The sequence below is a fragment of the Macrosteles quadrilineatus genome, unplaced genomic scaffold, assembly GCF_028750875.1.
Source record: "Macrosteles quadrilineatus isolate MER2022 unplaced genomic scaffold, UCM_ALF_1.0 Scaffold_2__2_contigs__length_208266976, whole genome shotgun sequence".
Classification (NCBI taxonomy): domain Eukaryota; kingdom Metazoa; phylum Arthropoda; class Insecta; order Hemiptera; family Cicadellidae; genus Macrosteles; species Macrosteles quadrilineatus.
Window position 1 is genome coordinate 116,778,284 of NW_026542595.1, and position 27,616 is coordinate 116,805,899.

Consider the following 27,616-nt stretch of genomic DNA (forward strand, 5'->3'; position numbering starts at 1 on the left):
GAATTTTTGGGAATGAGTTCCAAATGTTTTTAAGGGTTATGGCTGAAAAACTATCAGAGAAGTGGAAAAAACCATACAGTTTAGTAATAAGTTGGATAAGATCAAGAACAATTTGTGCTGTTTTAAGGTCAACCAGTATGTGTTTGAGGAGAACAAGAAAGAAATGGCGGTCAGCGAGAGAATTTGAAGATGGAGCTGGGATTCCAAATTTTTTTGTTTAAAAATTAATTGTTAATTTCTAATTTTACAGTCCTCTACTCTTTTTTGTAAAATTTCTATTGTAATAAAAAGTCTTATATTGGAAGATATTTTGTACAAGCAAAATAAAAATAATATATTACCAAGCCCCATTAAAAATAATAAAGTTTTTAAGCACAGATATAATAAATGTACAGACCTAAATCCGACGATTTGCACAAGAATACAGAGACATAAAACAACTTATTAACGGTTCTTTATATTCCTGACTGGCTTATCATTTATTTCAGGTTTTGTGCACTATATAAATATTTTCGACTGTGTGTGGCTCGGAACATTGTGGATTTATGGATGTTTGCGTCTCTTGCGACTAAAATATCCTCAAAATATGGCTGTTAACAGAAAAATTTCTAATTTGTAAAATGCCCTATTGTCGAGTTGGTAAAAACCATTAGATGCTCCTGTTGTATGGTACCCTATGGTATGTATGGTGAATTTTTGGTAGGAAAAGTAATTGTTAGGATACAGACGGTTGATTGAAGAGAAATGTCGGTTGTAATTCAAAACAGGAGTAGTCATACAGTAGTGAAAACTACTTCAGTTTTGGTTAGTAATTAACATTTTATCAAATTCACTTAATGAAGAAGTCCTATATTAGGACAAAATATTACAATAGCAGGTTTTAGGATCTTTTTATTTGCATCTATAAGCCCTGGACTTAACTTTTATCAGATAAACCTTCTCAAAAATAATCCATACAAGAGACTAGTTATCTTTTGTCGACATTTTTTACTTTTTTTCTTCTAGATTTGTTTGAGATTTTATGAGATAAGTGTATTTTAATCTTTTAGCTTTTAACATATCGTTTTTCTTGCTAGGAATATATAAACGCTATTCCGTAGTTATAGCGAGAAAGACGTCACAAACTCTCGCCAGCAGATCGATCAACTCGGCGTGCTGGGAAGTTTCCAGGGTTCAGATACTAAAATAATTAATTTAAATAACCTATCACAGGTACATTTTGTATGCACAAAAATGTAGTCTAAATCAGGTGTGAACTCAGTACCGATAACAAACAGCGTTACTGTACCAGCATCATCGCTCACACCTGATAGTAACTAATGGAATTAAATTTAGAATTAAAGTTAATTTATACAACCAAGGAAATTAGAAAACAAACTAATGCTGCAGTTTCACCAACCTCAAAATTTATAAACACTATCTTTAGGCTGATAAACACAAATTTCTTCTGATAATCTTACAAAATTATCGGAAGATGATTTTGACATCAAGGAAGAGGTACAAGCCAAATAAAAGTGACAATTACCAAATATGTCTTTATAGAATTTAGTAAACAAGTACATATACAATAACAACTCTGTACATAGGCATCTATTACAGTAAATAGTTAAATATACATCTTAATAAAATCTATTTTAGGCTATATTTCAAGTCTAACGACTATAACACATCTATATTGTTCTGTGCCTATAAAACACTGATTGTGCTCTTACATTCTAATTTCCGTTTAACAAAAAGTTCTCTTTGAGTACACATTTAGCGGTTTTGAAAATACTGTAAGCGTACAAAATATAATTAAAGACATAAATGCACTTGTAAAAACAACAAGTAGCTGAATAAAATAAATGTTAAACAAAAACAGTCTTATATATGGCTATACAACATAATCCTCAATATCACAACAAGTTATGGATTAGCTCAAAGGTTATTATTGGGAACTATAAACAAAAATGCAATTATAAATTTTGGACTAATACATACCGTATTAATTTAGCAAAGTATAATACTGATTTTAAAACTTACATTCGGTACAATTAACAGAATTTACAACATTAATGTTAAAATAATGGAATCAATTAGAACAATCACCATTCAATAAAAGCCATACATTTATTGCACACATTTTACAATCCGTTCTGGATTCTTCGTGATAAATAATGTAGTGTCGAATTTCTTTGGTCATCTTGATGATCATACTGCACTATTCTTTGCTTGATAATGCATTGAAAATAAATAGTTAGCTTCCAAAATTGCTTCCATCTTATTTTTAAAACTATTTGTTTATTTGTTTGCCAAATGAAAAGTAATCAATACTGTAAGTGCATCCATAATATTTCGCTTAATCAGGAAAGGCCTGGAATCAGGGAAAATGTTCTCTGCCGATATCAAAATTGCTCCACCAAATACCCAAGTCAATAAATAAGACAGTAGGCAGTTGAAAGCCTTAACTGAGGCAGTAGATGCACCTCTAAAACACTGCTGATGAGGCCCGCAAAAAGAATGAAAACCGCATACAACCAATATTTTAAAAGGGATTGCCAATCTTCTAGAAACTAATCCTTTGGATGAATATGTCTGATTTAATAGTTGTATTTGTATTAATAGTTTTTGTACAACAATCCTTGGATTAAACTTAAAAATATCAACATGATATTAGATGTTTAGCAACAATGTTATTTTATAATGATAAACAGTCATGGTGCAAATACAAAAACTGGGGCATACCATGAACCATGAATTGGAGGAATTCAAGAACAATAACTCACTTCCTACTGTTTTGATCAAAGTAATTAATAAGATTTTAGAAGACCTCTCAAAATCAAAACTCTTTAGGAAATTCCTACACTGTAAAACCCAAAATCCCAACGAGAGCGTAAACAATGTCATCTGGAGCAGGCTAGCAAAAACCACAGTTGTAGGTTTTCAAATCGTGAAACTTGGTGCTTCAGATGCTGTTCTGTGCTTCAATGAGGGCTATGAAGCCAGGTGAATGTGTTAGAAAAATTATGATGAAATTTGTATTCAGATTGAATTAAGATATTAGAATGAATTGATTTTAAGGCAAGAACTTAGCTCATGATGGAGACGACAACTGAGGTAATGACAGAGACAACAACTGATGCAACATATGAGGGAACATTTGAGATCATGACGGAGACAACTAAGGTCACGATGGAGACAACTGAGGCCACGATGGAGACAGCTGAGGCCACGATGGAGACAGCAACTGAGGCAACAAAGGAGACAGCAACTGAGGCAACAAATGAGACGACAACTGAGGCAACAAATGAGACGACAACTGAGGCAACAAATGAGACGACAACTGAGGCAACAAATGAGACAACTGAGGCAACAAATGAGACAACTGAGGTCACGATGGAGACAACTGAGGTCATGACGGAGACAATTGAGGTCACGATGGAGACAAAAACTGAGGCAACAAATGAGGCAACAACTGAGGTAACGACAGAGACAACAACTGAGGACTTGACGGAGACAATACTACCATTCAACCTTCCGAGACACCACTGAGTCGGGCTGTAGCTATCACCAACGTAGTAGTATGGTTGTTTGCTTCTGCAGATTTCATCATTGGCTAATGTAACATTATCAGACAGTTTGGTTACAGTGTGAAGATAGTCTAGTTTTTTTTAGTACTTTGTAAACAATATAACGTGTGTTTGAAATACATTGATAAACAGCTGTTAGTTTTAAATAGCAAAACAATATTATAGCAATTTTAGGAGCTAACTATTTCAAATTTTTTGAAAAAGCCAGCTTAAAGAATGATGCAATGTGACAGAAATATAGTTGAAGAAAAAGATCTAGTGTATTTTCAATCCTCATAAATTTTCAAACCTTGACTTTGCCCAGGTCGTTAAACAAAATTTGTTTAATACAGTATTCGTATCAAAAAGAGCTTAGCTGATGAAATACTACACAAACCTCTCCCTTAGAAGAGCGACACTTTTTTTAAAATTTTGATTATACATGACACCACACTTATATCTATCCATAAGGAGGCAATGTAAATGCAACGTTGCGAAAACATCTTATAACTACTCTCAGTACATTCTTAAAGGTTGGAAATTGCTTATCAAGACGGTTATTACAAACCAGACAAGAAATGTTGACACCTAGTTAAAATTTGTGAATGTGCCAAATATAATCTATTTTCTACATAAGGCACATTTGTGGACAGCTGCAGTTAAACACTACTTGTGCAAAAATACTCCTGCATTTGTAAACCTATGGTTGGGCAAGGCAAACATTTACATGTTCAATAATAGGTTTTGTTCTATGTATTATCAGCTAAAAACATTAGCAACTGATGCTGTTTCAGGATAGTGGAATATCTAAAATTACAACGTTCATTTTTCATTCCTAAATTATTGTTGTGCAAACCATAGTTTAGGTTTCTTGTTTAAACAGCTCTATGAGAAGATAAATTACAAAGAAAAACTGAAGGTTTTATGAGCTAATGCTAATACCTTTGACTATTAATACAACTTCAGTATCCAATAGTCAGTGCTAATACTTATAATCAATGAGCACCTTAAACTTGGGAAAAGAAAGAGTTTATTTACATTAAACACCAAATCAATATAAACAACCTCCAACTATTTTCTGATTTTTAAAAATGTTTTGACAACTTACTGAAAACTAATCACAGTTTACAGGCGCACATATGTACGGTTATTCGAACTTCTTTAGTTTTATTTGCTCTGTCCGTAAAATCACCATAAAAGTTAGTGTGGAAGTAATGAGGATAATTCAATTAAAGTTTTGGATATTTCTGATTTTTTTAAGATCATTAAACTAAGAAAACTAGAGTTTAACAAGGTGAATCTGTAGTAAACTGGCATCAAAATTTACACTCTGTTTGAAGAAGGATGGCGTGGGCGTTTGTAGAAAAATTATAAATAACTAACTAAGGGAGTTTGGGATTCCTGAAAGATTGTTTGTGGTAAATTGGGAAAAGGAAATCCCTGGAAGGGGTTGAAATAGCAAGATTATACACATTTAGACAACTGTGTCTTAAAATAGTCAAAACAATCCAAGGACAAAACAATTCCTACAAGGTAATCTATTAAGTTGCAAAGCAAACCTTTTTAGCTATTGCTTTAGGACAGAAAGATTTAAATCTACCTCCGGATGGCATTGTGAATGACTTAAATATTGTATAAAAACTACCCATTAAACCTGCAAATTATTATTTTTTTAAATACTAATCTAAAAACTACAGTTATTTTAAAGGAACCGTTTGGGATAGTTGGAATACATAACCTTTTAAGTAAAAGGGCCTCTAACTTAAAAAAATACATAACTTGAATATAGTAATAAAAGTTTTGAATAAAACAATAATATATTTTAATATATATTTATATACCTCTTAACTCTTAAAGAGTTCAAAATTGCAGAAAAGAACTCAATACTAGTTCAAAATACATTTTGATCTTTAGAACTAAGAATAGAAAATAACGTAAAAATTCTTTTGCTACACATAATGATTTGATCATCTTATTGTGATTTATAGAAAATACTGTAAATTGACTAAAGCAACTAACTAAAATATTACTACATTAATAAGTCTCACTATACAATTAACTATGTCTTATCCATTTTTTGTTCATGGATAATCATCATACATTTTAATGTATTAAAATTTCAATTCAGGAAAACTATTATTTTGCCCTATTTCAAAGGAATGTTGCAGTGTCAAAAAATGTCCAAGGGGAAAAATCAGTGAATGCCACTTCCCTCAATTTTCAGCTTTTCACGACGAGCAAAATCAACAAGCAATCTGCCACGCAGCGGCCAAATACCGTTAAACCTTTTTTTTTACTTTAGACATTACATCACTTAGACATTCCGTAAACAATCTCACTGACTATACACACAAACCCTGCTACGTGAATGACTTTTGAAGTCAACAATAAAATATACAAAATAATATAACAGAAAGGTAACAATGACTGAGCAATTGTTCACAAGTTTTAAAGTAAAGACAAATCATCGATCACAACCTGGATAAAGAGAGACACAATGAGATAAGATCAAAATTTACTGTGTCACACCCAGAAAATCAATCCGGAATAAAATGATCACTGATGAAATATGTGTAAATTTGGTTCTAAACAATCTGACAACTGATGAAAATATACGGATGATTAAAACTTGATTAACAAAGATAAAAACTTGCCGAAAATTATATTAGATATGATCACAGCGCTTTTGTGTTCACTGTTTTACTGTAACTCTCTTCCCCCAGGAAACCTAAATGGAACTCTACTGAGGTCCAGATTGTTCCCAGTTAGCCAAAGCTTTATAGTTAAGGTTGGAGATGTGCCAACGTTGAGTCTCGGAGTTGGGATCACAAGTTGTCACAAAGATAGTCTTGCGATGTAAATCTGTGTCTAGACATCTGGGGTTGCCGCCGTGCACCAGCCACTTCTTGTCCTAGAGACAACAGACACGGGTGAGCTTGAATTACAGATACAGCAGAGTGTCAACTATCCAAAGCCCAGCTATAAAGTGCTCTGATAAAATTGCGCTCCTTTCATTAGTCCAGCGAGCAACATCACAAATATGTAGTACAATTACGTGATGAAAAACCTAGAGTTTTTTTGTACCGTATTAACCCTTCTAACAAAATCTACCCTAAGTTTTCAGCATGGATACCTATGCGTTTCACTAGGTGGACCCCAACATCTTTACTGCGTCCATCCTTATACGCAGAGGTGTAAAACCTATATGTGCTTGACAGAGACCACACTCTATCTATTCGCTAAACTCTATACTTTTCAAATAATCAACCAGAACCACTCCATTTCAAAATAATTACTAGCCAACCACTTGGTTATGTTACACTGACCACATCATATCTCCACAGCTGGTTACCCTGTCCTCCATGGCAAGTATAGAGTTGTACAGGGGCTTTGTCACCAGGAGCGCTAACGTCCCAGCACATGCCTCTCCCTTTTGTGCGGATGTCTTTGTGCCACGTCAACAAGAACTCCTGTAACAGATGTCCTCTTGTTGTATAATTGTATATTTAGCATTTTCAATAGCCAAATTGCTTATGTGATCAAACTGTGTGGCTATTTACTTTCCATGTTTGATACCAAATCACTGATTCTTATTTCTATGATAATTAAAAGATTTTTTTTTAACTTTTTTTACGAGTACCTTTGAATTTTCAAACGTTATTTTCACTGATTTGGTGTTTATAACTGTGCGTTGAATGAATACGGAATATTTTTCTTTCAAATGTAATATCAAGAAAACTACCTGTTCGCCAGTCTTCCCAGGATTGTCTTTGATACAATCGTCCAAGCCGAAAGGATCATCACCACCTTTGTGCTTGGTGTCCACGCAGAGTTCCTTGGCCACATCGTTCCTTATCTAGAAACAATTGTAAGCTTCATGAAACTGGCTTCACTGAATGAAGCTCTACAACTTCATATAGATATTGGTTGCAGATTACTTTCTCATGTATAAAAACTGATACAGACACCATGCATGTAACATAATAGTGTTGTCATGTTAAAAAAATATATATATATCTCCTTCACGAAGACAGTTATATACAAACAATTCTTTGGCTCCTTCCCATGTTGTTATTTGTCAACAATAAACTTGTCATTCATGATCAAAGACTCTCCAAAATAACACTATGTTAAGTCTACAGAATAATCTTATACATTTTATCACTTAATTTCAAGTAAATCCAAAATCACCTCTCCGTAGCCGAAATCTGGAGGCTCTACAGGAGGATACTTCTTGATAAGATCGAAGGCAACCTCTTCCATGAACCAACGGAAGGGTTTGCACTGCAGACGCTCACGGATGGCCTTCTGCTCAGTAAGGTCACCTGGGTCGATGAAGCGGTATTGCGGACGACGCTTGTACAGATACTCTGCATATTCGTCCATCCACACCTCCGCCACTCGCCGGTAGTTCTACACAAGCAAAGTATTAAATATTACGAATGGACTCCCAAAACATAAAGTCAAACTTTAATGTAGAAGACTTTTTATGTTTTCTTATTTTCTAAACCAATCTCATGACCAGCTTCAAAGTAGCAAAGTGTTTTAAAAACAAACCAATACATGGATCGTAGTGAACAATTAAAGCTACCTGAGCAATTCTCAGCCATTTTATTCGATCCTAGGGAATAAAATCACTTCTATTAGATCAGCTGAGGCAAAACTATACAAATTAAATCCTTAAGTTCGAATTTCTACGTCAATTTTGAAAGGCTCAAGATCACACTCTTTGCAATCTACCTTGCCAACAAAATCTCCAATGCCAGGATTTGGAAAAGGGGCGAACTTCCTGTAGATGTGACCGACGCGGGAGCAAGGAGCGTCGAACATTCGCCCACCGCACTGCCAGATCTTGAAGCTCAGCTCGTATTGTTCCCCACCCCAGATGTTAAGGCCAGGGTCGTAACCTCCGAGCTCCCAGAAGAATTTTGCACTGATAGCGAACAATCCTCCAGCCATCACTGGTGATCTGTAGATAACCACAAGGTAAGTCGAACAACAATTTCGGGAAAAAGTTAACTACAGTTATTGTGATAATTTTTACTGTTTAAATGTTAAAACCTTCAAATTTAAATATTACTTGCTGTGAATATAAATTAAATAATTTCTTGTTTAGGGTCAAATAATTTTTAAACACCATCAATGAAACGTAAAAATAAAGGCTTATTGTACTTGAAACTGAATTCAATTCAATTCAAAACGACTTTATTTATCTCTTGTATATAGGAATACATTGAATAATGCTGACAGTTGCATGAAATAGTTATTAAATACATTGAATAAATGAATTATAAATTGTATATGAATAAATGAAGTTTTGATTTGAAATGATAAAAGCGACCAGATACCTAAAAGGCTCGGTCGGGTTTTTGAGGTCTTCAGGGAGCAAAGGAAGTCTCTTGTAGTAGAACTCCCAGTCAAAAGCTCCCCGACCACCCTCGTCTTGTGCTCGGTATTCGAATGTCTCGTAGGCGATGACGTCTATGAGGGGACAAACACAAGTGCGATAGTCCTCAGCGATCGGCTCTAAAACACAACAGAGACGCAATGTAGTTTTGGTTTATTTTTCATATACAACAAATAAAGAACCAAATACTTTCAGCAAAGGACCATTCTCGCCCAAAGAATGTAAAACAAAGGACCAAAAACAACAAAGGTCTTAACGATACATTTTTTCAGCCAAAAGATAAAACTTTTTAGGGATCTCTGCAAATTTGAGAATGGAAATATGGAACTATGGACATCAGCAAATATTTTTATAACCTGAGAACTACAATTGGCCAAACCCCCTTGAAAATATTCTAAAACCCCCACTTAAAGATTTTTTATAATGACAGGATCTATCTCAGTTAGGATCCTGGGACTAAGAAATGTATAAACTCTGAGAAGACACCAAGTTGTGTGCGAGGTAAAACACCACAACAAGAGAAATGTTTGAAGATGGACATCTGTGAAGACACAAAGTTGTGTGATGTAAAACACCATAACAAGAGAAATATTTGAAGATGGACATCTGTGAAGACACAAAGTTGTTTGTGAGGAAAAACACCTCAACGAGAGAAATGTTTGAAGATGGACATCTGTGAAGACACAAAGTTGTTTGTGAGGTAAAACACCTTAACAAGAGAAATGTTTGAAGATGGACATCTGTGAAGACACAAAGTTGTTTGTGAGGTAAAACACCACAGCAAGAGAAATGTTTGAAGATGGACATCTGTGAAGACACCAAGTTGTTTGTGAGGTAAAACACCATAACAAGAGAAATGTTTGAAGATGGACATCTGTGAAGACACAAAGTTGTTTGTGAGGTAAAACACCTTAACAAGAGAAATGTTTGAAGATGGCACACTGAGAAGACACAAAGTTGTTTGTGAGGTAAAACACCTTAACAAGAGAAATGTTTGAAGATGGACATCTGTGAAGACACAAAGTTGTTTGTGAGGTAAAACACCTTAACAAGAGAAATGTTTGAAGATGGACATCTGTGAAGACACAAAGTTGTTTGTGAGGTAAAACACCTCAACAAGAGAAATGTTTGAAGATGGCACACTGAGAAGACACCAAGTTGTGTGTGAGGTAAAACACCTCAACAAGAGAAATGTTTGAAGATGGCACACTGAGAACCAAGTTGTGTGTGAGGTAAAGGACCACATAACATGCAATAGCGAAAACCTTATCTACCAGCTAAAGAGCAAACCCTGGCAAGCTCAATATATAGGCCTAACCACCCAAACTCTAAGAAAAGGATGAAGGGACATAGACAAACAAATAACAGAAACAAAACAATAAACAAACAAACCCATCGCCATACATGAAGCAAACCTTAGATTTTGAACTTAGATTTTGATTCATGTTTTACCACAAAATCCATCAAATCCCTCCTCAAAGACCAATGCAACAGCCCCTGCTCAGAAGGTGGGAACAAGCCTACCAATAACTTATTGACTCCAGAAACCCTCCTAATTTTTATTGTTATTTAATCTACTAGTTGGCAGCACTGTTGGGAAATTTATGAATTTGTCAAGCAACATAATTTTTATGAGACGCTGGCATTCGATCAAGAGTGAGAATTAAATGGACTCCACAATTCTAAACTGTCCAAAACCACCAATCGTTGAAGAAATATTCGGCAAGCACACTATACTGTTGTATTTTTTTTTTATGTAATGTAGATATGTGATCCGGGAAGATACCCAGTGGGTAGGGTATTTATAAAAAAGTAAACGCAAAGAAAATGACTTTACAATAACCCAAACTTTTTTGGGTTCTTTGAAGATGATCTATTAATATTGGTTCTAATAATTGTGGTATAATCAATAAATTGTTTAAAGTAGTGGGTAGTATATTCAATTAGTAAATCAAGACTTGTGTTGAGATTTTCAGTTACCTAGAAGTGGAGGAAGCCAGTTTATGTTAGCCTCGGTGTGGGAGTCCAGGAATATCAGTACCTGTCCGGAGGCTATTTTCGCTCCAGCCAGACGAGCTCTGATCAAACCGTCTCTCTGAGGCAAGTGTATCACCTTCACCTTGGGCAGATGTTGGGCGACGTAGTCATCTAATGGCTTCTTGCAATGGTCTACAACATATCGGATTGAATGATAACCCTTAAAATGGTTAGACTCATTTATTAAGGGAAGAAAGCAATATGTAAAATTGACATGTGTTGAGAATGGTACTATTCAAAATTGTATATCCAGAGATTGGAGGAGCTAAATTACTCAGTACCTCAGGACTCTGTACCCGGTCCTCTTCTGTTTATTTGTTATTTTCGTGGGCGTAGTGCAAAACTCAACCAAATAAAACATAATAATCAACTCATCTTGTATGCAGATGACTCAACTCTACAGATTGCTGAACCAAACTTTTTAATACTAAATCACTATCCTTACAACTTTTAAAAGTCACAATTGAGTTCCTTAAAATAAAAAAAAAATAAAATTAAGACCTCTCACATAAATGAAATCAATGTAAGTATAAAACACTCTGTGCAGGATTAGAAAAGGTAGAAATTGACGACCTGGAGGAATTCACTCGTTTAGTTCAAAGTCTTCATCTAGATTCCTCTGAAATGAAGAACGTTGTTTTCAACTTACAACTTCAACAGAGCACATGTTGAATCTCAAAACACATCCTTACACTAATACCTTTTGAGCTGAAGTCATCTACGAGGATGATCTCCTTCAGTAGGTGTGAAGGAGATCGGTTGACTACACTCCACGCTGTTCGCAGCAACGTACTCCAATGTTCGTTGTGGAACGGAACAATCACACTCACGGAGGGCAAGTCCGATCTGTACTGCTTTTTTTGGCACCTTTAAAACAACAAAGAACAGTAGAGATTCCTGCATTGTACAGATCAAATGTGACTTTTGCTATAGACATGTTGATTATGTGTCAAACAGCCATTAAAACTGTTTGCCATTAAAACTGTTTTCAATTAAATAATTGGAATCAACCTATAGTACAGAAATATAAATAAAACTTTTGAAGGGACAGAGGTGATGAAAGGAATTAAGGAAACGGTTTTAATTTATTGAGTGATAGTTCCTGGACTGGTAGGGGCACATAAGCTCCTAAAAAACATCAACGTTGACTTTCAAACCTTGTCAGCAAAGATACAAAGCGTTGCTGAATTTGACTGCCTTGAACATGAGCAGGATAAACTAACAGACCATAAAACGGACTTAGTGACTTAGTGCGTATTGGTGAAAACTATTGTTTTTCACTAATTGGATTTGTCAAACGTACCAAAAATAATTTCTAGAATGAGTTCTTAGCTTCATTTATCAGGCTATCGACTTGGAAAACACATGACAAAAGAGAATCAACCAGAAAATACCTAACAGATGAAACAAACATATTTTTCAAACTATCCAAGAAATTAATGTTCGTATATTCATCTATATTAGACCTTCATATATATTGATTGAGTGGGATGAACCAAGGATTGGCCAACACCAGCTGAAGCTTCTAACTAGTATATTTTATTTCACAATTATTGATTGGTTTTAAAAGTTTTTCATCATGCATAATTCCATAATACATAATGCACCTACTTGAGAGATGACTGTATTGTTTTGTTGTTTTGTTCTTGTGTATTGTATTTGTCTTTTATTTGTGTTCATATTTTATGTAACGATGAATTTGACACCATTCTTGTATATACAATATATACTAATGAATAAAGATGTTTTGAATTGAATTGAATTGAATGTCTTGAAGTGTCTCACCCTTTCTTACGAATATCCGGCAAAGACCGGTTCAACGATATGTGATCACTAAGCAGCGCATTAAACCCGTTAGTTTTGTATAGATTTTCTTTTTCTTTGTCAGTCACTGAAGAAGGAAGTGTTGCGGGTTTCCCGTGTTCTCCATTACCTGAAAACAAATTTGAAAAAAGAATAATTTCGGCATTACAGAGGAATTGAATGACACAATTTAGCTTGTGTTTAAACAACGTAACGCATGACTGCAAACATTGGGTCTTGTCTTCCCTTGGTAAATCTTTCTATTAAAGTTGGAAAATTCACATAAAGTGATACTACATGATAGCCATTGCAACCCATGCACACAAACTAAACAAATAACTCATATTAATTTGAAATAACAACTTCACCAATATTTCTGAATTTTTAATATTATAATTTAATTTTATAATGGACATGACTTTTTGTACCACGGTGAGCCTCTGAAGCTCACAATTGAAGAGCTTGAAAGAGTTTGTACCACGGTGAGCCTCTGAAGCTCACAATTGAAGAGCTTGAAAGAGTTTGTACCACGGTGAGCCTCTGAAGCTCACAATGGAAGAGCTTGAAAGAGTTTGTACCACGGTGAGCCTCTGAAGCTCACAATAGAAGAGCTTGAAAGAGTTTGTACCACGGTGAGCCTCTGAAGCTCACAATTGAAGAGCTTGAAAGAGTTTGTACCACGGTGAGCCTCTGAAGCTCACAATGGAAGAGCTTGAAAGAGTTTGTACCACGGTGAGCCTCTGAAGCTCACAATTGAAGAGCTTGAAAGAGTTTGTACCACGGTGAGCCTCTGAAGCTCACAATTGAAGAGCTTGAAAGAGTTTGTACCACGGTGAGCCTCTGAAGCTCACAATGGAAGAGCTTGAAAGAGTTTGTACCACGGTGAGCCTCTGAAGCTCACAATTGAAAAGCTTGAAAGAGAGACTAAGAGTTCAACATAGAAAGCAGCAAAAAATACTAACAACTTATTTTGAAAACTCCAGTTGGAAATCAATTCATGGCTGGAGGAAAGAGACAAGCTGAGGTGACTCCTCAATCTGAGAACCAAACTAAAAAAGGAGGATTGAAAACTCCAGTTGGAAATCAATTCATGGCTGGAAGAAAGAGACAAGCTGAGGTGACTCCTCAATCTGAGAACCAAACTAAAAAAGGAGGATTGAAAACTCCAGTTGGAAATCAATCCATGGCTGGAGGAAAGAGACAAGCTGAGGTGACTCCTCAATATGAGACCAAACTAAAAAAGGAGGATTGAAAACTCCAGTTGGAAATCAATTCATGGCTGGAGGAAAGAGACAAGCTGAGGTGACTCCTCTATCTGAGAACCAAACTAAAAAAGGAGGATTGAAAACTCCAGTTGGAAATCAATTCATGGCTGGAGGAAAGAGACAAGCTGAGGTGATTCCTCAATCTGAGAACCAAACTAAAAAAGGAGGATTGAAAACTCCAGTTGGAAATCAATTCATGGCTGGAGGAAAGAGACAAGCTGAGGTGACTCCTCAATCTGAGAACCAAACTAAAAAAAGGAGGATTGAAAACTCCAGTTGGAAATCAATTCATGGCTGGAGGAAAGAGACAAGCTGAGGTGACTTCTCTATCTGAGAACCAAACTAAAAAAGGAGGATTGAAACTCCTGTTTCATCATGTCCCAAGTCTGCCCCATCTTGCAGATAAACTCTGAGGTGACTCCTCAATCTGAGAACCAAACTAAAAAAAGAGGATTGAAACTCTTGTTTCATCATGTCCCAAGTCTGCCCCATCTTGCAGAGAAACTTTGAGGTGACTCCTCAATCTGAGAACCAAACTAAAAAAGGAGGATTGAAACTCCTGTTTCATCATGTCCCAAGTCTGCCCCATCTTGCAGAGAAACTTTGAGGTCACTCCTCAATCTGAGAACCAAACTAAAAAAGGAGGATTGAAACTCCTGTTTCATCATGTCCCAAGTCTGCCCCATCTTGCAGAGAAACTTTGGTTCGAATATTTATTAGTTTGTAAGATCAGGATCAAAACATGTCACCAAGTGATAATGTCAGAAGGTAGGTATCAGAAGAATGAATTAAACATGATATTCTAATGATTCTGGCAGGAACGAACAAGGAAACCAAAGGAATTAAATTTGTAATTGATTACACCCGGATCATTTTGTAAGAAAGTTACATTACACAAACTTACTCTTAGTCCGATTCCAAACTTTTACCTCAACATAAGCCAAGTAAATTTTGAATGAAAAAATAGCAATGACAGCTTAAATTTCAAACCTCCATTTGCATTTCAGGCTGCGGGTTGGTTTGTAGTAATTACGAGTTATCCATAAATCCTATCATACTCCTACAATCTAATTGAAGGACTACCTAGATCAATCGCATTGCTTAGATAACGTTGCTTGCCAGAATATGCCTCATGCCTTGAAAAATTATCGACCCACCAAAGCCTCTTATCCAAAACTCAAAGAAGCTTCCTCCATGCTCAAAAAAATCAGATTGCATGAGAAGATCCACAAGTATACTATTTCATGTTACCGAGCAATATCAGGCTGGGTCACAACTGATACTGATAATACCTGGGGGAAGATCACACTGTGATCTATTGTGTCCCTCAAACTAGCCTCCAGTCTTTAACTAGAGGCGATGGCACAGTCTGTTGGGCCATCAACCCAACTTATTATGCTTAACAAGTCCAAGGCCACCACCGCCTATGTCGACCGCTGGGTAAAAGCCACCATGAGATCACCTCCCCAAGATTGAGGATATTATCGAGCGGCTCAAGATGTGTTCCACAAATGAGGCCGGTGATCTGATGGAACTCATAGGCAATATACTTTTAGTTAATCAATCCCGCCCCTCCCAGAAATCAATCTTGAAATTTTCACTGTTCTACGGATGCCTTAGCACTCAAGACACACATAAACCAGCCATTACTCCAAGGCAGTCAGGGATAAAGGCTTCACTCCCAAAGTTTGCGCCCTCTTGTCTTGGATAGATCACTCTGGAAAGGGGGAGAAAGTGCAGACCATCGACTTCACTATGTCCAGCGATGCACTGTTAATGCCTTCCTTTCATCCTCTTCCTGGCTTCTTCAGGTTCCATGCCCTGTTCTAGGATTTGGAGGTACCAGCGGGTTACTGCCCCGCTCTGCCCTACTACTTTCCACCAGGTTCTCCTGGTTTCATGTCGTTGCAGATCAGGGCATTTTACCTCCCTTTCCATGACTTGCTGTACTAGCCCGCGTTCCCACGAGCTTCTCACTGGGGATCTGAAGTTGGCCTGGACAGAGCCCCGCATGGCCAGGCAAGGCTGCTTACTGCAGGAGGGCGCTTGGTATCCTGCAAGGAGGGCGCCTGGTATCCTGCAGGTACCGTTAAAACACCATACCAAAGAGGCCAGGTACCATCCACCCCTCAGCTCGGAAACTAACACCTTGGGTTAGCCTATAACAGAAGAAGGAAAGGAGGGGGCATAAGTTGGCCGAAGAGATCAGAGATAGAAAGATGGAGGCAGTTGGTCCATGCTTGGGAAGAAGAAAAACATGGAGTGAAAGGACAGACCCTGCTCAGTTGAAGAGTATGGAGTCAGGGAGGCTGATTGCAATGGCTAGCCACCGGGCGATGGGTCACAAAGAAAAGACGATACAAGTCCCCCCCCCAGCAAGATGACCCTCATCAGCAAGATTGAAGAAATCTGCATAGCTCTTAATGATGAGTAGCCTACTTATAAATAACCTAACTATAAATTATGACACCTTGTGGGACACTATTATAAGATGAAATAGGTACTTGTTGGTGCCAAGGACCATGTCTCGGGTTTTGCCCAGGATCTTACAAAGGTATTCTACATTGCTGAGCACAGCCTGCTTCTAAATAAGCTAGAAGGGTGGAAGGGTCTTCTAGACCTAGACCTAGTCTAGAGTTATCGAGTTCACTTAGACAGAAAGAATACAAAATATTGAATTCCACTTCCCACAATCATAAGAACCATTTTCATCTCAGGGCCGGCGCTCACTATCCCGACCACGGCCACGACCAAACGCCCGACCAGTTGTTGTCATTCACCATGCGTCCAGAGCACGACCCAACCAAGGCAACAATGTTTTACAAACTTCAGTAAATATGGATGTTGAAGAAGTAGCTGCTGTGGTGCATTTGCACGTTTAAGTGGAAAAAGAAACGATACTGGGAACATCCAATGTTAACCGTCAGGTCTACAAAAGGGCAGTTTGCAACATTTTATGAAGAGCTATGTCAATATGAAGACAGGTTTTTTAATTACACAAGAATGTCTGTTAAAAAAAGCTTTGATGACTTACATAGAAAAGTTGCTGGTGAAATCAGAGGGCAAGACAGTGTATAGGAAGGGTATATGAGTGGTGTACTGGTCGGGTCGGAGGCAAGTTGAAGGTAGTGCGCGTCGGGCCCGACCAAACTGGAAAACTTTGGTCGTGCGACCAGGGTCCAACCAGCCGACCAGTGCGCGCTGTTCCATTTATTCCCATTATAAAACTGGTCATATCCGACCAGTCGAAGTCGTGGTAGGGATAGTGCGCGCCGGCCCTTAGGCCTACACCTAAAAATTTCCAATCAGTCAAAAGTTCAATTATTGTAGTGACAAATCAAATAGGCTTACAACTTCTGCTTATCTGCTTTTGTACCATTATTTATTTGCATGATGTGTAAGTTTAGGTATCCTAAAACCTTGTACACTAATTGTTTACTATTGTTATTAGTTGACTGAACTTGACTTGTGCCTCTTGCAGCATGTATTTATATAATTTGACTGTGTCTCATGTATTTATATAATGTCTATTCTTAGACGAATAAATATCATTTCATTTCATTTCTAAAGCTAAAAATCCTTGTTTCCGTTAAGTTAGGGTTATGTTCATTTAAATAGCCAATATCTCGCTAAAGGCAAATCATATTTAAAGTGCAATAAACTTAGTAAATCACTTTGCTACTCAGTGTAAAGCAATATTTGTAGCCTTCCTTTAACATAGTACCACTACAGTAATAATACTGGAATGCTGATGTGAGTGTGGAAGATGGTCGAGAAGAGAACTCTTTTTAGGTTCAGTCGAATCACATTCTTAGGCTTCTTAGGCTATTTTCAATATTTTTTTACTTTTTCATAATCCAATTAAAAAATCACCCTGTAAGTTACGATGGGGTTAAGACTAAAAACTACCTAACTTAAGTTGTAGGCCTACTAATTTAATCTACACAATTAGGCCTAAGCAATGTAGTTCAGTTCTAAGATTCATAATCCTAAGTAAACTTGTTCACATAGGCTGGCCTAGGCCTAAGATAAAAGCAAGCGTGTTAGCACCTTTAGGCTACATAATAATCAGTTAACTAACCCTTTAAGACCCGGGAATCTTAGTCATCTCAACCGCTTTAAGTCCTGAGCAAATTTTGAATAAATGTTGGTTTTTAACCTAGATTTCAAATATTAAAATTATTGATTAGGTTTGTTTTAAAGACGAAACCTTCATACTACCATATTAACCATTTCAGTTTCAGCAATAATTAGCATTATATACGTTTAAAACAGAAATAAAACAGTCATTAACCTTAACAGTTGCCTCTTTCTCCTGTCTTACCATGACATTGCAACAAAACAATCAGTGTTACCATAAGACATGAAGGCAGACTGCAAAACAAAAATTCCCAGCTGATCTCCATAACCTACACAATCGATGTGTACAGGTCTGAGCAACAGAAAGATCCAGAAACTTCAAAAAAAAAAAATAAACATCTAACCTACACAATCGTGTTGGTTAGGTTGTCAGGACTTAAAAATTTCGCAGAGGATACACGTCCGGTAACAGGACGTGGATTAGGCGTCCAGCAGTTACTGTCATAACCTAACCTAACCAACCAAACTTGCTGATAATGAAAAAAATCAAATGAAGGTTCAATTCTCTTCATAACATAAAAAAATTATAAATGCCAAAAATTCTAACAACAGATGTACAGTTAAGAAGAAATTACATTCAAAGCAAAATCTGTGACAAAAAGTTAAAGAAACCGATGGGTTTCGAACCAGGGACCTCTTGGATATCAGCCGAGCACTCTATCCACTACACCACGAACAACGCTGGCCGAACATCGTATCGTTGTGGAAATGGCGTTCCGGGACCCCACAACCCGGTGACGTCACTACCGGACGCCTAATCCACGTCTGGTTACCGGACGCGTATCCTCTGTGTAAAAATTTACCTACACAAATGAGTGTGCTGGGTCTGAAAGGGCTAAAATTCAGTAGCCTAACTTATATCACTTACAGTTATCACAATCTTTATTCCACTAAGCAAATAAAATTAAACAGGGTGTTAGGCTATCAAAAATTGTAAATTACAAGTAAGGCCTAGAATACCAGTCTCATTTAGAGCCTAGATTAAAATAAAACATACCACTTCTAGCTTTGTCTTCTTCAATTTGTCGGTAATCATGCCAATCAACTTTAACAAAATTTTCTAAATGTAAAGAATCTTTCACTTCATTTTCTAGTTGATGTGAGGAATATTTGTTTTCTAACCTAACTAATTTCTCCGGAGGAGGTATAGGATTCACTCCCCTAACTTTGTAGTAGTTAGAACTAAAGTCTCTCGGAGGTCTAACATGTTTGAAAATTACAACAGTTGTAAATATAGTAATCACACCTAACCCAAGAAATTTACAAAACCCTTTCAAACTCCTCTTCATTTTATTACAGGCATTGATGAACTAAAACTTAAGTAACTTATGTGTTTTGTAGCCAACATGTAACGAATTAAATTGTTGAATGCAGTAAATGAGAACTGTTTCTTTGGTGTTGAAAACACAATACACAATCTTGTAAATAGTTTCCTTTTTAAATAATTTCTTCATACTCAACAGATTAGTTAACCTAGCCAGCCAACCTCAACCATTGTGACAGACTGAGACTCAGGAACAGTCAGAACTCAGACTCGACTGACACTGACTGAAACAGAAACAGAAACACTGAAACACAAAACACAAACAACTAGACTCTGACACTGACACGACACGGTCAACCAACCAACCAGCCTACGAGCATGGTAACAGACAACTGAGACAACTAAATCGTGGGCTACAATTTACTACTACCATGCAGCCTCGCTGGACATGGCAAAGGCCGTGGTGTCTCATAGCTCCGACTCACTTAACTCCGATCAATTCTACTAATAATAATAATGTAATGTTTAATGGTCAAATAAACAATTTGAATTTGAATTTGATCTTGTTTATTAGTAAATAGTTCTAAATAATATGAAGTTGCAGTAGTTCCCAGTAGTTTCGGATTTATTGCAATTAGGCCAAATAACAAATAATTAGATAATTAGATACTAATAATTAGATAATTAGAATTATCTAATTATCTAATTAGAATAATAAGGATAATTAGAATTAATTAGAATTAGATAATTAGATAATGCTATAATTAGATGCTAATTATAGCATCTTCAAAATCCCGTTTAGCAGAATGTGAAACAACGTTCTTGTTTAACAAACACTGAATTAGTACATAAAACTATTTCTCAAAATACAATTGTATAAATAATAATTGTTGTTTATAAGGGCAAATTACAATATATCACAAGGATTGGGCACAAACTCAAAACAAATCTGATGAAATGAAAGACAAGGATTAAGATTAGGTCCTGTGCAACATGAGAACAGCATTCCAAGCATTGGAACAGGAGTTGACGTAAATCGACACTACCTAAACAAACAGCCACAACCTGATTGGCGAATTAACAGCCTTAATTGAGTGCTTTGAAGATTATAATGGAGTTTGTCAGGGTTTAACATTTTTCAGTGTTCAATCAAGCACGAAGAACCAAAGGAATTAACTCAAAGCTAATTAGGGTGATGGGGCCTTATCCTGGGGCCGGTTTGGCTCTTCCACGATAAATTGAGGCACGAAGAAGCTGCCAACACTTCTTCGATTTCACTAAACTTGACCTACAATGGGGATTCGTGGAGAGACTTGAGGACATGGATTTCATAAGCTTGATGACACAAAGCCTTGAAGACATGAAGGAGAAACTCAAAGATATCAAGGAGGAGGGCAAGAGCTGGGGCGAAATCAAGCTGATGGTACAGAACCGTGTATGGTCATACAATATACATTTTACTGATTAATGCAGGCTGTTAAAAATAAACTTTAATTTGTTAATATACTTTTTCAATGTTACTAATTTAAATTATCAGATAAACTTTCAGGTTGGACCACACTGACCAACCCGAAGAGAATGTAGGAGAAGCAGGATCTAGCTTCTTGATTGATTTATTGATTATAATTGAAGAAGAGAATGAAAATAAAATAACAATTGAAGAAAACCTAGACACTAAAGATAAATAGAATTTTCAAACATCCCTCGCCCGTGCACAACTCATAGGTAATAGACCCTCTTCCCTTTCCCCTGTCAACTAGACGACTTTTAACTTTCGTTGATTTAATCACCACCTAACAAAGAATGGGTGATGAGGTGGCGAGGGGGGTGAGGGGGGTGATCAACAGCAGACAACTGTGTCGCACAGCGCTACACTCACGAGTGTGGAACAGCTGTTCTGATACTTTGAGAGACGTTTGCCAACAAATTTATCTTGTGCAACATGAGGAGTAGAATAAAAAGCATTAGGACAGGAGTTGACGTAATTCGACCCTACCTAAACAGCCACAAACTGATTGGCGAATTAACAGCCTAAATTGATTACTTTGGAGATAATTGGATGGAGGTTGTTGGGGTTGGACATTTTTTAGTGTTCGACCAAGCACGAAGAAACAAAGGAAGAATAACTCAGTTGAATTATTCTACTCAAAGCTAATTATACTCCTCGCCAAAGCTGGTGGCGGCTGAGGGATTAGGACGGAAGGGTCGGTGAGCCTACCCCCAATTAGACCGCACTCGACTGCTTCGGGTCTTGGTTATTATAAGCACTACTGGGTTAAAAATGCAATCGGCAAAGAATTTTTTTATTAGTAAAATATTATAAAAATCACTACGTATTTGAAGTCTACATAGAATTACAAGAAAAGTAAGTCCGAACACGATGTAATCGCGATATTGTAAAGTATTTGGTTTAAAGGGGCATATCAGATAACACATTTAAAGTTTTCAAACTTGTAAAAAACATTGTAGACTTTGTACTCGGTTATTATTGTGTTCCGATAATTCACACTATCAGTGCGGTTTTAGTTTCGATTTGCTTTTATAAACAAATATATTTATTTTGGATTAATTTATGCTTTAGCCAGCGAACTTTTTGTATTTTATAAGACACTCTTCTACCCTATAAACGACATGAGGGGCCTGAAATCAGATGACTAACTGGGTGACTGGGTGGCATGACTCACATTCCACCGTCGTTGTTATCGTATCTCCCCCCTGTCCAAAGGTGAACTATTTAGTAAAAGAAGATTTTAGAGATACGCTATCTGTTGTTCAAAGGTTTATTGCGGACATTTTCCATCACGAATGTAAAAAACAATACACAACGTTTCGGGATCTGGAATCTGATCCCGTCTTCAGGCGAAAAAACTTAACTAACACATTACAACTAACAATACACAAACGCCCAACCTAAGTTGGAATACACTACCGAGGGTAGTAGTCAAAAAATATGCACTGTATAGCAGTCAAGTCATGATACAACATGCAATTAATAACAAATCACAAAACATTATAATCTATAAAAGGTGTACGTACAAAAAACTCACACAATGGAACACTAACAACACCGTACGCGATGACTCCACCAATGAGACTGAACCAACATGGCTGACCAATCGGAAACACGGAGACAACAGAAATGGCTTCCGGTCCCTGGAGAAGTAAAACCAACAAAATGGCGGAGCGATGTACGATGCCGCAAGATGGGTGTTAATTATGTTTATTCCTATCACGAGTTTTACTACGAGTTAACATAACGTGCGAATTTTGAGGAGAACTCGTTATTTCCCTATTTATTGAACAATTAAGTTCCCTATCCTTTAGTTCCTTGTTCAAAATGGGTAGCCAAAGTGGCCTTATTTCAACCGATGACTGACTGATTGGTTGGTCTGCTAATTTAATGTATGAGGCTTCAATGAGTTTACGTTTGAAAAAATGAGGTTCCTTATGGACAATTTTTGCCTCTTCAAAATTCATACGATGATTTTCGGACCAGCAATGATGAGCGATCTTAGATTTTTCCACTAAACCTTTTTTTGTGTTTTCTCTGTGTTCTTTGATTCTAATGTTCAACGGTCTTTTTGTCTCGCCATAGTAAGGCCTGGAACAATCATTGCAATTTATTCTGTAAACACAGTTTTTAGTATCCTGAGTGTCATTTTTGGGTTTTGTTTTGACGAGACTCTGCCTAAGTGTGTTTTGTGTCCTAAATGCTGTTTGCACATTAAATTTCCTAGCAACCCTTCTGATTTTTTCCGACAGTCCTGACACATACGGGATTGACATGTGGACGAGTTTTTCCTTGCGATTTTGTAAAGGTTCACGCGTAGCCATATCTTTCTTGCATTTGTTTATAATGGATCGAGGGTATCCGTTACTAGCCAAATCCTGTTCTACTTTCTTAATTTCATCCTTTAACTCATCCTGATTGGAGCAAATGCTCTTAGCCCTGTCAAACAGAGAGTAAGCAACCCCCTCCTTGACAGAAATTTGGTGGTTTGATTGAAAGTTTAGATACTGCCCAGTGTGTGTCTTTTTTCTATAAACAGATGATCTAAGACTGTTCAAATGCTTTTCTACGCACACGTCCAAAAAGGGGAGTTTGTTTTGTGATTCCACCTCCATGGTTAGTTTTATGGAGGATGAAACCCTATTAAGATGCTCTAAAAACTCATTCAATTTATCATCTCCATGAGGGAAAACCACGAAAGTGTCATCGACATATCTCCACCATATCCTCGGTTTGAGCCGAGCTGAAGCCAAAGCTTTTTGCTCAAACTCCTCCATAAAGATGTTGGCAAAGATAGGTGACAATGGTGACCCCATGGCCATACCCTCATCTTGACGGTATAATTTACCCTCCGCTGTGCATTAGTCCACTCAAAACTCCCCATCACGCCTTTTCCTTGGCAGAACCCTCTATCATCCCTTGGAACCCCAATGGAACCTTGACAAACTTGTCGATTCCCAGGGAACGACCCCTTCTACCCAAGACGACTGGTCAAGGGCAATTGAGAGCCTGCGCAAGGCAAGGGAAAGCAGGGAAAGGAAATACAATCAAAAGCGAACACCCAACACTTTCAAATCAGGTGACTGGATTATGTTTAGATTGAACCCGATTAGTAATGCAGTCGACCACATAAACCAGAAACTATTGCCTATGTGGTCGAAACCTTGTGTCATTGAAACATTCACCTCTCCAGTCACTGTTCGCTTAATTGATCCTGTTAGTAATAAATTCATCCGCAAAGCACATGTTTCTCAACTCAAAAGATTTTTTTCAGCCAACAACATGAATTAAAGACTTTTCATTGCCATAGGTAACACCCTGAAAATGATCGTTGCCCATTGCACGTATGCACCTATTGATATTAGGTTAAGATTTTCTCTACTCTTCTTCTTCTCTTGTCTGGTGTGAACGGAGGGTTGTGAGTCCAAGGTTTCTCACCTTCTCCTTCAGTCTATTTATTTTTTTTCAGTGAATCCACTGTTTTCAGAAAGAAATTCCCTAATTTCACTGATGTCTTTAAACATCTTCATAGAGAGAATGTGGATTTGATCTCTAAGATCTTGTGATTCTTCCATTAAATCGTCCTTCTTCTTTCTATAAGTTGCTAAGGATTTCTGCAATAACTTGAGATTTTTCTTTGTCATAGGAAGCTGAGCTTCACCAAATGCAAATAGCTGCATTTGATTGAATGGAGTAGTGTTACACTCTTCCATGATCACACAGAGTTCAGTTTTGGCTTCTTCAAAGTCATATTCGAGTTGTTCCTTTAGCTCTTCCAAATCTCGAAGTTTGCCTGAAGTTGAAAATATTCTTGAAGCCTTTCCTTCTTTAGCTCCTGGTAGGAGTCAAGGAGAGACTGAAGCTGCTCCTCCTTCTGCACCAAAGGTACGTTGTTGGACACTCTGCACACACGCTGCTTGAAGAATATTTTCAACTTCAGACGAAGGAAAACGAGCTGTGTGCGGTTTTGGACATGGAAACACCTAAGTCCAAGGTGGAACCATCTCATATTGGAAGCCCTCAAATGGGCCAGTATGTTCCTACCACAAGTGATATGACAGATAAAAAAAACAAACTGAGTTCAGTTTTGGCTTCCTCAAAGTCATATTCGAGTTGTTCCTTTAGCTCTTCCAAATCTCGAAGTTTGTTTTTTTATCTGTCATATAACTTGCGGTAGGAACATACTGGCCCATTTGAGGGCTTCCAATATGAGATGGTTCCACCTTGGACTTAGGTGTTTCCATGTCCAAACCCGCACACAGCTCGTTTTCCTTCGTCTGAAGTTGAAATTATTCTTCAAGCAGCGTGTGTGCAGAGTGTCCAACAACGTACCTTTGGTGCAGAAGGAGGAGCAGCTTCAGTCTCTCCTTGACTTCTACCAGGAGCTAAAGAAGGAAAGGCTTCAAGAATATTTTCAACTTCAGGCAAACTTCGAGATTTGGAAGAGCTAAAGGAACAACTCGAATATGACTTTGAAGAAGCCAAAACTGAACTCTGTGTGATCATGGAAGAGTGTAACACTACTCCATTCAATCAAATGCAGCTATTTGCATTTGGCGAAGCTCAGCTTCCTATGACAAAGAAAAATCTCAAGTTATTGCAGAAATCCTTAGCAACTTATAGAAAGAAGAAGGACGATTTAATGGAAGAATCACAAGATCTTAGAGATCAAATCCACATTCTCTCTATGAAGATGTTTAAAGCTGTTTCTAAACAGCAATAGATAAATCAATAAGATTTGGTACATAAACACCACACCTAAAACAACGTTTTGACGACTGTCTGTTTTCACAATTCGTAATAGTTTTCCAGTTTTTCAATCTTCAGCTCATGTATCTCAAGGACTTCTTCGGACAGACTGGTGGCGTGGAACGGCTTAAACTCCTCTCTTTGTTCTTCAGAGTAGCAACACTTTTTCCACAGTTCAGTAAGCATTGTCCGGCTGTTGGCGATCAATTCCTTCAAGTTAATCTTCCTTAGATCCTTCAGCGACTCCACCTTCTCCTTCAGTCTATTTTTTTTCAGTGAATCCACTGTTTTAAGAAAGGAATTCCCTAATTTCACTGAGGTCTTTAAACATCTTTCCAGGGTAGTTCCCTGGGAATCGACAAGTTTGTCAAGGTTCCATTGCAGTTCCAAGGGATGATAGAGGGTTCTGCCAAGGAAAAGGCGTGATGGGGAGTTTTGAGTGGACTAATGCACAGCGGAGTTGAAGGCCATTTGAAACACTGTTTTCTGTATTGCAAGATTGTAATGTATCATCAGACAGATCAACAAATTGTAACTGACTTCTCTTATCCTCATTGATGACTGGTAGGTTTTGATTGTTGTCAGCAATTACAGAATGGAATGTTTCGTCTTTTGGTGAAGACTCAAATTCAAGCGGATTTTCTTCAGTTGGCGAGTCTTACAGATAAGAAACTTCAGCTTTCAGGCCATTCACTCTAAGCATCACTTTTTCCACATCACTGCTGGTATCAATTTTTTTAGCAGTAGTATCACCACCGGCATTTGAAAGACTGTGGAAGATGGAAGCGTACTGGGCTTATAACCCAGAGGTCCGTGGATCGTAACCACGCACTGCTACCAATTTGTAACATTATGATGGAAATATGTATGACTGGGTGATACTGGGGATTTCCTAATCCTCATGCATCCATACCAATCTTCCATTATCTTAGGCCTATTTCACAGACATGCTCAACCAATTCAATTAGTATCACTGTCACTAAGAGAACCAGAATCAACATCATTGGCCAGAGTAAAAGTGTCCAACCGTAAACAAATATTTGTGGGTTCTATGAAATTTGAAAAATATATTTATACTGGCATTTGATTAAAAATATGATTGATATTAAAGAGACACTAATCTTAGAAAAGAAGACTCCTCATTAAAACAGTTGGAACCATGAATCCGACACGTCTTATGTCATCAGTGTTCTCTATCACTCGTTTTACCTTCCATGATTACCAATCAAACACTAAATACCCTCTGTAGACCAATCTTTGGTAGCTCGTTTGCGGATTCCTTTACATTGGTCTTTTTAAATAAACCCAAACCGGAGATCCTCAGGCGACATAGGACCTCGCATAACTGCAGTGACCTTGCTGTTTAAGGGCCTAGCCCAACCACATTGAACGACTATTCGTTTGGAACACAATGGTCCTAAGGAACATAAACGAGCAGAAACTGTGGACCCTGAGGAACGCAGAGCATCGCCAGAACGCTGACAACCGAGGAACCTGGGAAACGCAGGACCTTGCCAGAACACCATAGTGGAAAACTCGGGAAGCGTAGGCATGTCCCCTTTATTTAGTTTAACCCTTTGCTTTTGTTTTAGATGTCGGTAATGACTCGGTTAGAGTCGCAGTACGTGTAAGGCCGTTAAAGACTCACAACACATTGCACTAAGTACACGATTCTGACATTATAAGCGTAGCTAGGGTCCCCGGCTCGCCCTGATGTCACTGATGTGTATGGCAAGACATGCCTATGCTACTCAAGTTGTCCGTATTGGTGTTCTGACGAGGTCCCCCGTTCCCCAGGTGCCTAAGTTTCTGCTCGCTTAGGTTCCCTTCCACTTCCACACAAGATGTGCATCCACTCTCATACTTGTGAGTCTATTACGGCCTTACACGTAC

General features: G+C 37.5%; 2 protein-coding genes across 2 annotated transcripts; both read right to left on the minus strand.

Moving 5' to 3' along the window:
• Positions 1–1,521: 1,521 nt before the first annotated feature.
• Positions 1,522–19,713, minus strand: LOC128985847 (putative polypeptide N-acetylgalactosaminyltransferase 10). The gene is made up of 10 exons (XM_054405782.1): positions 19,198–19,713; positions 12,778–12,925; positions 11,693–11,859; positions 10,936–11,124; positions 8,897–9,074; positions 8,289–8,517; positions 7,740–7,961; positions 7,291–7,404; positions 6,875–7,018; positions 1,522–6,459 (listed from the first exon to the last, which is right to left on the minus strand). Exons 1-10 carry the CDS (start codon positions 19,487–19,489, stop codon positions 6,289–6,291), a joined length of 1,854 nt encoding a protein of 617 aa, XP_054261757.1. The 5' UTR covers positions 19,490–19,713; the 3' UTR covers positions 1,522–6,288.
• Positions 19,712–23,790, minus strand: LOC128984810 (uncharacterized). Its single transcript, XM_054404178.1, has 2 exons — positions 23,240–23,790; positions 19,712–19,748 (listed from the first exon to the last, which is right to left on the minus strand). Exons 1-2 carry the CDS (start codon positions 23,788–23,790, stop codon positions 19,712–19,714), a joined length of 588 nt encoding a protein of 195 aa, XP_054260153.1.
• Between the last annotated feature and the right edge of the window lie 3,826 nt (positions 23,791–27,616).